Source organism: Bactrocera neohumeralis, unplaced genomic scaffold, assembly GCF_024586455.1.
Source record: "Bactrocera neohumeralis isolate Rockhampton unplaced genomic scaffold, APGP_CSIRO_Bneo_wtdbg2-racon-allhic-juicebox.fasta_v2 ctg2351, whole genome shotgun sequence".
Taxonomy (NCBI): domain Eukaryota; kingdom Metazoa; phylum Arthropoda; class Insecta; order Diptera; family Tephritidae; genus Bactrocera; species Bactrocera neohumeralis.
The window spans coordinates 11,325-21,950 of NW_026090105.1; the positions used below are offsets into that span (position 1 = coordinate 11,325).

Here is a 10,626-nt window from a genome sequence, read left to right on the forward strand (position 1 = left end):
GGACCCAGAGGATTTCGAAAACACCAACGATGAATTCGGCGAGACCGGAAGACGAAAGGGGACGACGAACCCGCTGGCGTGGAACGCGCCGGACGGCGTGACGACGGAACTACCGCCCGTTTTTTACTGGCAGTACGGCTCTGCCTGTCTCCTCCAAGGCGTGCTCCTCCACGGGACGCTGGATGTGCTAGGGAAAGCACGCGCCATGTTGTGCCGCCAGCTCGCCTCACAGGATCCCTGGGTCAACCAACTCATTTCGACGGCCATCGCACGCGTCCGCGGTTCGGTTGAAGACGGAGGAAAGACTCCAACAGGATTGCAAGGCGACGCGGGCGGTGGTGGGGACTCCTGCCAGGGGGAAAAACGACGGCGACGGCGACGGCGGCGACGATGACGGCAACGTCTCTGACCTGACGCTTCTCCCCATTGGCATTCTCTCCGTTGCGCATTTGCCAGATCGACTGCGCAGCCTTCAGCGCCTTCTTTCGCTGGGAGGCGTCTCGGAGACGAAAGCAGAAAAAGGACGACCAGGCGGCAGCGGCGACCAGGCCATGTCCACCGCTGCCGTCATGTTCAGGCGCTCGCACCTGCGGAGTCGCCACCGGCGGCAGAGACGCGGTTCAAGCAAAGGAGCACGCCAATGTCAGCGCCGCCAGCGACCCGTCTTTCACCTGATCGATCCTACCTTGGCCCGCGGTGAGATTACCGCAGAGACGCTCGACATGATCATGCTGCTAAGGAGGCAGTACAAGGCGGCGCAGCGGTGGAGCCGATTGCAGCCAAGCGCCACGGCTCCGAACAGGGGTGCTGCCGGGGGTGGTGGTGGTGGTGGTGGCCGCATCGTCCCTCACACGCAGCGAGGCCTTGGGGAACGCGCAGGCTCGGCGCCAGGTGTGCTGACGGCTGTGGACGGAAGCAACCAGTTAGGTTAGGCCGGAACAACACCACCACCGCCTTCTCCTTCCGCAACGCCAAGAGGACCGCACACGACAGCTCACTTTCCGCAGACGAGCGTGTCTTGTCTATCGCCGTCAGCTACGACCATCTTGCAATGACCACGACCAAGTCATTTTACATCTTCTCGCACTTGGCCGCTGCGCCTGCCGGGCTCGCTGCAAGGCGGGCTGTCCGGTGCCCTCTCGTGGCGAAACATGCTCTTGTACAGGACGGCTTTCCACGCCGACGGTCCCACATCGTCGCTGCCACGGGTTCACCGCGACCGTTACGCCCCATCGCTCTTCTACCTCGTCTCCAACAGCAGCAGCAGCGGCGGCGACGGAGAGATGGAGGAGGCTGGCGACATTCTCCGCATTGAGATGACGCGGACACACACAGCGCGGCTTCGCCGTGGGCCAGCTCTTGGCTCTGGCGGACCAGATCCGAGAGGAGAGCCGGATCGTGAAGCTTGACCTCACAGAGGACACCCGAAGCTACAACCCGCAGGTTCGCAGCATCAGCAGCTTCATGGCGGGGTACACCACTCAGGCTTCTCCCGTTTCCAGCACGTCCTTTCAACTCGCGGCCGCCGGTGAGGTTGGCAGCGCGGGTACGAGGTCGCACCGCTCCTTCTCTTCCTTCGCTTCATCGTCGCAATCGTCGACATCGTCGAGCAGAGGAACTCGAACTCGGCCAACTCACGCGGTTCGATCAGCTTCTCACGTTGCTCCGCTCGCTCATCCCACTCAAACCGTGCCACGGCTGCGGAGGCCAAGATGGGGAAACGTCACAGGGCTCGTCCACACCAGCGCCACGACCGCAGGGTAGGAAGCAGCGGCGGAAACACCGCTGCCACTTCGCACAGCGGCATCATGCAGACGCTGAGTGGTCGGTGGCACGCGCTGACCGCCACCAGCGCCGCGACGATGGCCGGCCTCGTCTTGCCTCCCACCTCTCTTGGCGGAAGAGGAGAATCGCTTAGCGGCAGCGCGGGAGATGACGGACCGCTCCAGGTGCATGCGATGACCACCGACAGCTTCGTGAGAGATAACTCGATGGGAAACACCTCGTTTGTAGGGCTTCTTCCTGACGCGAATCGCTCCTTTGTTGGAAGGCAGACCTCGCAGCTGCCGCCCACAGCCAACACGAGATTCTTCCCTGGCGCATTACAGGCCGACAGTGTGCATCAGCAGACATCTCAGCCGCTCTTCGAGCTCGACGACGACGACGACGAGCGCGACGCTGGCCAGCCTCAGCGGGGTCGCGCCTTTTTCCAACGGATGGAAAACCAAAACCTACTGCAGAACAACGCTTTTGCCTCGAGCAGCTTCACAGCCGCCGTGAACGGCGGAGGCGGGCAGCCGGTGCGTACCCAGCTGGGCTTGCGCGTCGTGCAAGCGTCTGCACAAGAGGAGCGCTTTCACCACTTCCTAGACGCCAACCCCATCTTTTATGACTTTCTTGACCACGCCCTCTCCCAGCAACGGATGCTATGGCTGCATCAAGGGCAGGACACGAGGGGACTGCTTCTTCAGGAAGGACATGTGCACGTGCTCTTGTCATGCCCAACATCGGCGTAGCACCGGGTGTGCTCGATACGGCGATCCTCGTCACGTCCTCCTCGCGCAAGCGCGAGTTGCGCTCAGCTGTTGGGTCGGACGGCTTGCCGAGCTACTACTCCACCGACCACGTTTACGAAATGGCCCTTCGTCTCTCCGCGTCTCTCATTGCGACGAACTTTAGCGACTCTGCGCGTGCTGCTGGACAAGGTGCGGCACGGGTTTGGCTCCTGTCTGCTCCAGCAAGGGCGGTATCTTGAGGCGGCTGTGCAGTGGGGCCGCATCTCCACCGCCTTCTTCAGCAACGGACTGACCTCATTTAACAGTTTGTTTCTGGAGCTCTCTCGAGGGGTGGGTCGTCAAGCGAACGATCTTGAACCGCTCGTGGTGCTGCTTCGGCTCCGACTCCAGGCGTGCGAGGCAGCGGAGACGGTGGGCGGCGGCGGCGCGGCGGTGGGCAACTTTATGGACTGCGATGTCGAAAAGTCCATTCTTGCCACTTTGTTAATCACGGTTCTGCTGGAGCTGTGCAACGAGCACGACGCCATGGACGGCAGCGGCGGCGGCGACAACGCCTCCCCGTCGGCTTCTCTTTGCACAGGAGCATCTTCTCAGACGACGGAGGCGGCCTCCAGTTCCTCATCAGCCTTTCGAAAAGAGAAGAGACCGGGCAAAGAGGCGCCCGCTTCTCCTTTCTCGCAGTCGTCGACCTCTCTGACTTTTATTCGACGCAAGTACCACCTGGACCAGCCAGGCAGGCTGCTGAGGATGCCCTACTGCGGTATCGCGGCTTGGTGTCCGCCGCTGCTCTTAGCCGCGTACTCGAGGGTGTGGCGTCGGCAGGCCAAAGCGCCTATGTGCAGGAGCTCCTTCAAAAGAACGTTGGCAACGGGGGGTTCGCAGCCCTCCCACAAAACGACGAGGACGAGGAGGGAAAAGAAACGGATGAGCAAAAGGCCGATCGTCGCGCTGCTGAAGGTGTCTGCGCCACGTTGCTAATACGGAGTCGCTGGTACAACGAGGGACTAAAGCGATTGATGGAGTATCGCACGCCTTCCGCCGTCCCTTCCTTTTTCACCACCCTGCACACAAAGGAGAAGAACCCCGTATTGCGTAGTGGTGATGACAGAACAGAAATCGCAGAGGCGGCGAATGAAGAGAGACCGCATCCTGAACGGCAGCCGTCGAAAAGAACACTGACGGCATTGTCGCGGCAAGAATCGGAGGCTGAGGCAGCGATGGGCGTTGATAGCGCCCGCACCAACCCGTTGCTTCTCTCCCTCGTCGAGCAGACGCTCACGCAAAACCATTTCCTTGTACGCTCTCAAGACAACCGTCCCCGCCGGTAACCCATCACCACAGGGAGCGGAAGACGACGCCGCCTCCTCTCCCCTCCCTTCACACATGCACCACAGGGGTCGTGGCGTCGGCGGAGTTGATAGGGACTTGCGTGAAGGCTCCGCGCTTAAAGGGTCTGTTCTTTCGCGGAAGACGGCGCATGTGGCGGCGGCGGCGGCGACGGCCATGCCAGGTGTCACCTGTGTGTCGAAGCCGGCGGTTCGCCTTTCCGCGACAACGCAGGCGCGTCTTTGGGAGCGCTTTGCGCCTTTGCTCATGCGACACATTCCACGGGCGTTTGTTCATGAGGGCTTGGTTGCCCAGATGGAGTACGAAGGAAAAACGTATGGCGCGACGCTGGTTCAGCTGCGCCGCCTGCTGCCGTCGATGCTGCTCTACCGGAGGTCGTGGAATGTGTCAGAGGAGAGGCGTGTCGCCGCCGACTTGGCAGAGACAGGGGCGGAAGAGGAAAGCAGCACGCGGAAAGCTGCTTCCGCGCCTCGTGTCGCACCGCTGCGCTTGCAGAGCAGAACCCGGCATCCGTCGTCGTTCTCGAAACGCGTGGCGCTTCTGCGGGGAAAGCGCAGAGGGCGACGACACGGACGATGACGCCGATACTTCACTCCACCTGTCGTCCGTCTGCGACTCTCCACGAGTTGCCGAAGCGCTGCGGAGCGGAAGAGGCAATGAGGAGGCCCGTGGCTCTTGCGATCGTGACGGTGGCGGCTCTTCGCTTACCCTCACAGACCCGGATGCCATTCTCGACCTTTCCATGTACGAAAGTTCTTCTTCTTCCTCGTCCGCTTTGTCTCCCGCGTCTTCGTGTGGGCAGGCGAAGCGGACAAGGGCCTTCACCGCCACAAGGCCTCACCCGCCCTTTGGCCGGAGGCGCGGGAAATGGTAAGCATCACCTTTTTTCAGAAACTCATCACCGACATCACCGGCGTTGCCGGTGCCGGTGTCTCCTTCTTTTTCACTTGAAGCAGCCACCGGCGTTACCGCCGACCTGTCTGATTTCGCTGTCGGCCTCACGCTATCTTCGCTCCTCGTGAAGCACGGTTCCGACACGCTTCTTCGTGGCTACATGGAGCACTTGGCAGCCGCAGAAACGCACGAGGCCGTTCGCGCTTACCTTCAGCACTCGCCGTGGCGTCAGCGGCCACTCAACCAGCGAGACAGTGACTCTCGCTTTTGCCGAGGCTTTAACGCGACCCGCCGCCACCGCGACTGACGCAGCGACAACCGTGCAACACGAGTGCTCTCGCTTAGCGCCTTCATTTATCGCGCCAGCTTTGACCGCCGCCGCGTGCTTGGCTGCGCGTGGGCGAAGCACATCCTCGGCCACCACATCGCCGCACAACACATTGCACTAAACACGCTCCACAGTCCTGAGCTCGCGGTGCGGTTTCTGCAGCTGCAGAAGCACCGCTATGACACGCTGCAGGAGGCCCTGCGTGCGGCGAGGATCGCGGAGGGCGGCGATGACGGCACGCAGGCGGGCGCTACCGACGACACCAGCCGCCGCAGCGCGGGCCACGTCTCCCCGCCCAGCGAATCCGCGAACGCCTCGCTGGTGTCTGAAAAGGTACTGGCGAAGCGGCGGCGTTTGTGGCTCGCTTTGACCGAGTCGTTGCTGCAGTGCAACGGGGGAAACGTCTTTGGCACCGCCATGACGGCCTTCGGCTCTCGTCGAGCCTCGCTCTCTGGGACCGCAAACTTGAAGGCAACAGCTCGTTCACGCTGCCAGAAGTAATCCCTTGCGACCAGGAAGGGGCCCTGCAAAGGCGGAAGAAGAAGGTGCACGCGCTGACAGGGACGGAGGTCGTCCTGGACGCTCGTGGCGGCCCCGGTGCGGCACTGCAGCTGATTCCCCTAAGCGATGGCGACGTTAACATCACGGACGTCCTGCCCCTCCTGTCTCCTACAACCAGCATCAGCCGCTTCAAGGGCGACTTGCTGAGCTCCTTGAGCGCCGTCAGCGCACGGATTCGCAACCTGCAGGAGAGCATTGACAGCGCTGGCCAGGAGGCGACGGTGCTGCAGCAGAACCTGTGGAGGAGCAAATCCAGCCACGTTGTGCTTTCCTCTTCCTCTTTGCGGCTGCGGCGTCGCCGTCAACGTCTTTTTCTCCTTCCCTGGCGCGCAGCAGCAGCAGCAGCATTGTACCATTTGCAACCAACCCGCGCTGTCCCGGCCCTTTGTTGCCTTTCCTAGGTGTAAGCATACCATGCATCTGTCGTGCTACTACAGCAGACAAGCGGCTCTCCTGGCGTTGGAGCGACGTGTTGATGGGAAAGGAGACGGTGAGAAGGCGCTCGGGGAGAAAGGCCGTGATAGCCGTCTACACGACACCGTGACTTCGTCCCCTGCAGCTGCTGCGACAATTCCAAAGAGAGGAGGAAAAGGGCGGCGGCGTTGCCATGCAAGGGCCCCATGGGCGGTTCCTGAACGAGAGGGACCTCGGGAGACCTCTGTCACCGGCAAAGAGCGCGACGCCGACGACTCTCCGCGCTTTACGTCCTCTTCACAACCGCCACTGCAAACAACAACAACAACAACAACAGCAGCAGCAGCAGCGGGCAACCCCGTAGCCAGGCAGGAACGGCTGTCTTGCTTGTATTGCACCCCCAAATACGTGCGGCTGATGCTTAGAGCACCCCTTTCCTCGCAGCTCACCGCGTTCGAGCCGGGGATGCACAGGAAAGATGGCGACGCGGCAAAGGTCCGCTTGCTCTGAGACGGTGTTGTAAAGAGAGAGAGCGAGCGAGGAAAGGAAGAGAAGTATCTCACCTTGCCACTTGTGTTTCTTTTTTTTTTTTTTGTTGTTGGTTTGTGTTCAACAAGGGAAGATCTGTATAGTATTGACGGCTTTCCGTGAGCGAAGGCCCCGGGCAACCGAAAACAGTAATAAAAGGAAAAAAAAAGGAAACGCACAGACGGAAGGCAGGGAAAAATGCGGTGTACAAAGGCAATAAACGCGTAGCAGTTTGGGAGAGGAGAGGAGGAGGAGGACACACTTAGACCCGCTTTCAAGAAAGGCGCGTGACATTTATGCGTGCCGAACTCGCGAAAACCCCGGCACCTTTCTTTCACCACTACTTCTTGCTTTCTTTTTATTATGAGAAGGGAAGCAACCCAAAAGGAACTTAAAAAAAAAAAACACATACATCTACTTGTTCTTTGTTTTTCTCTTTGTTTTTTCCTGTTGTAGTGACTCATTCTATCTTCGCGTGTCACAGAACAAGTTTTTTTTTCTTCCCCCTCCCCCACAATCTCAACCATGGCGGAGCAGGTGCCCGTGTACACGGCGGCGCAGCTGACCGAGATGCTCTCTGGGATCTTGCACTCCACGGACAACAACGAGCGTCGCAGCATCGAAGGCACCGTGATGCGTTCCTTGACGGTCTCGGCGAATCTTGTTCAACTTGTGAGCGTCTTGTGCGGTAACGTGGGCGTCGACGCGGCCAATGGGGCGGCGGGGCAGCGCCCTCCGCCGGTGTCCGCCAGCTCGCCGCAGTGCTCCTGCGCAAAAAGTTCTTTCCCTCTGGCAATCTCTCGACGTCCCGCAGCAGCAGGAGCTCCGTCGCCTCCTCCTCGCTCAGCTCGGCAACGAACCGGTGCGGGTGGTGCGTTTTGCGATTGCCCACATCGTCTCCCGGCTTGCCAAGGCGGACGCCGACCACGCGACCGAGGACGACAATGCTGCTGTGTGGCCAGAACTTCAGCAGGCGATTCGTGGGGCCGCGGAAGACCCGCGGGTGGAGATGCGAGAGCTATCGATGGTGCTTGTGTACAGCGTCGCAGAGGTGTTCTATGGGAGGAGCGCGTTTAGCGGATTAGCGGCAGAGGCGGTGGTCTACGGCCTTGCCGACTCGGAGACGTCGGTGCAGTCGGCCGCCGTGAAGGCGGTCATGATGCTGCTGCCCTCCCTCGCGACTGATGCAAAGGTCTATGTGCCGTTTCTGCAGCAGGTGGTGCCGCAGTGCCTGAGCATTCTCACGCAACACGCCGCGGCCAAGGACGGCGGCAAGTCAACAGCGCTGTGCGTCACCGTGCTGGACTTGATGGAGCAGCTCCTTGATGACCTCTCCGTGAAGAAAAACGGCGGGGTTATCGCGGCCATTGTGAACCAGCTGCTGTTGGTGCTCTCCAACCCCGCGACTAACCCCCGCGTGCGGCAAAACTGCGGCACCACGCTTGCCGCGCTCGTCTCCGCGAAGCCTAAGTTTGTGGTCTCCCAGGGGCTGCTGGGCCCCATGGTCCAGTGCTGCGTGACGCTTATGTCTGAGGACGCCACCATCAGTCTCCCGGATGAGGAAATGATGGGCGACGACGACGACGACGTGGGCGGCGGCGAGGACGGCGAGGATGACGACGAGGACCTGGACATGCTCCACGTGCACCCCGTGTGCAGAATTGGTGTGCATGTGCTGATCAGCCTCGCCAGTGCCGTTGCGAACGCGACTTTTGCCTCGGCGCTGATGCCTTTTGTGTCCGCCGTGGTGGAGGGAAAACCGTTCCCTGGCGTGCAAGTCGAGGATCCGCTCGTGCGGAAGTCGGCCATCCTCGCGATGGCTTGCCTGGCCGAGGGGAATCCGAGCTACCTCCGCCGCCGCGTGGGCTTCGTCCTGCGGGTGGTGAAGCTCTACTTCGCCGACAGCCACCCCGTAGTGCGAGAGTCGGCCGCCTTTGCGCTCTCGTCCTTCTGCCTCCACCTCCAGCCGGAGATCTTGACGCACCACGCGGAGATTCTACCCATGCTCGTGTCACTGCTGAGCGACCCGAGCGACCTCGTGCGGTGCCGCGCGGCCGACGCGCTCGACACGCTCTGCGAGAACCTCGCCGAGGACCTCGAGCCCTACCTGTCCACCGTGCTGCCTGCCGTCCTTCAGGCGATTGGCGGCAGCTCCCTTTTCACTCAAAGGGACTGTGCGGCGTGATCTCGTCCATCGCGATGGCACGTTGCCCTCGCTGCGCGACTATGCGCCGAGCGTGATGGAGCTTCTGAAGCAGCCGTTTTCAGTGCCGCCCGCGCCGGAAACGATTGCGCTGCGCGCGCAGGCAACGGAGACGGTGGGCATTATGGGCGTGGCGATGGGAAAAGAAGCCTTTGCGCCCTACTTCCCCACGTTCATGCATCACATCGTGGTCGAGAACTTTGCACTGGGCAGCGCCGCTCTGCGGGAGCAGAGCTTTGGCTTTAAGCAACGTGTGCGAGGTGCTGCGCGAGGACTTCATGCCTTTTCTCGACGACTCGATTGCCGTAGCGCTGCGGACGATTGAGGAGGATAAGGCGGTGCTGACGAATAGGCACCTGCTGGCGAAGGCCGCAATGCCGATTGCGCTGGAAGACGACATGAAGCAGCTGGAAGCGGCGCAGAAGTCGCGTGAAAGTGGTGGTGGTGGTGGTGCCGTTGCGGCCGGCGACGATGGCAGCGACGACGATGACGATGACGATGACGATGATGAGGCGGAAGAAATCCACATGCGGGTCCGCACCGCCGATGTCGAGGAAAAATGTTCTGCGATCAACGCCATTGGGGTGTTTGCGGAGACGCTGCTTACGCAGTTTGGGCCGGAGCGGGTGGCGCGCTGCATGGAGCCTCTCTCGGTCCTCGACGGCCACTACTACCCCAACATCCGTTCCAACATGATGATCGCTAGCGCCCGCTTGGTGAAGGCGGCTCACGGTCGGCCAGAGGTGGAGAAGTCCCTGCAGCAGGATACCCTCACGGAGGCAGCGCGAAACCTGCTGGATGATCTCATCCACCAAATCCTTCTCAAGACGATGAACGACGACACGGATAAGGAGGTGGTTGCAGCGGCGTGCGAAGCGATGCAAATTTTGCTCGATTTCTTTGGACCACAGTGCTTCCGTTTTGGTCCCGACGCTATCGTGAAAGAGTGCATTTCCTTCTTGCGGCAGAAGAGCGGCTGCCAGATGGCTGTGGACTTTGACCCCGACGATAGTGATCAAGACGACGTGGACGGCGAGGATGTGCTGTTCCGCGAGGCGGATCAGCTCATCGCGGCCAACCCACAGGCAAGCTGGCGCGATGTCGTGAAGCCGGAGATGGTTCTCCAGGGCGTCAAGCTCTCCGAGGATCACGACGACGTCATCATGGACTACGCCTCCGACATGCTCGACTCGCTTGCCAAGGCGTACGGCCCCGCCTTTGCCGAATACGCGCCATACTTGATGCCGCTGTTGGTGAAGTACTGCGACCCCACCGAACGCGACGCGAGTGACATAACGATGGGCATTGGCAGTTACGCTGTGCTGCTGCAGGCGCTGGGCCCTGCCTGGGCGGCGCAGTACTTCGACACGGCAATTGGCTTGAGCTTTGCCATTTTGGAGAAATCGGAGGAGTCCACGGCGCGGGGCAACAGCTGCTACCTGCTCCGCATCCTCATTGAGGCCTGCCCCGACCGCTTCACCGCCAACGTCTCCACCATTCAGCAGACCCTGCAGGCGCTGTGGAGCGTCGCAGCCGGTGGAGAGAGTCTGAGCGGCGATGGCAGCAGCGGGACGGCAACGGCGACAGAAGTGGAAACCCCAGGCGCAGTGGACAACGCCATTAGCGCGACCTGCAGCCTCGTCCGATGCTGCAGTTTGCTGTCCGGTGGCGCGCAGCCGTCCCCGTTGTTGGCGATGTGGCCCACGATTCTCCCCGCTGCTCCGCGGGGTGCCGATGCGGCTGGAGAAAGAAGAAAACGGAAATGCCATCGCCACTTTGACGTTTTTGCTCACTCATCCAGCCGTTGCCACGACGGTAACCGCCACGGCGTCGTG

General features: G+C 61.2%; 2 protein-coding genes across 2 annotated transcripts; both read left to right on the forward strand.

Moving 5' to 3' along the window:
• The first annotated feature begins 7,113 nt into the window (after positions 1–7,113).
• Positions 7,114–8,773, forward strand: LOC126766740 (uncharacterized). Its single transcript, XM_050484463.1, has 2 exons — positions 7,114–7,260; positions 7,403–8,773. Exons 1-2 carry the CDS (start codon positions 7,114–7,116, stop codon positions 8,771–8,773), a joined length of 1,518 nt encoding a protein of 505 aa, XP_050340420.1.
• A 55-nt stretch (positions 8,774–8,828) lies between these two features.
• On the forward strand, positions 8,829–10,606 carry LOC126766741 (uncharacterized; the record flags this gene model as incomplete). The annotated part of the gene is made up of 2 exons (XM_050484464.1): positions 8,829–9,051; positions 9,101–10,606. Coding segments are annotated over exons 1-2 (1,729 nt in total), but the record flags the coding sequence as incomplete, so codon positions are not given.
• Positions 10,607–10,626: the final 20 nt, after the last annotated feature.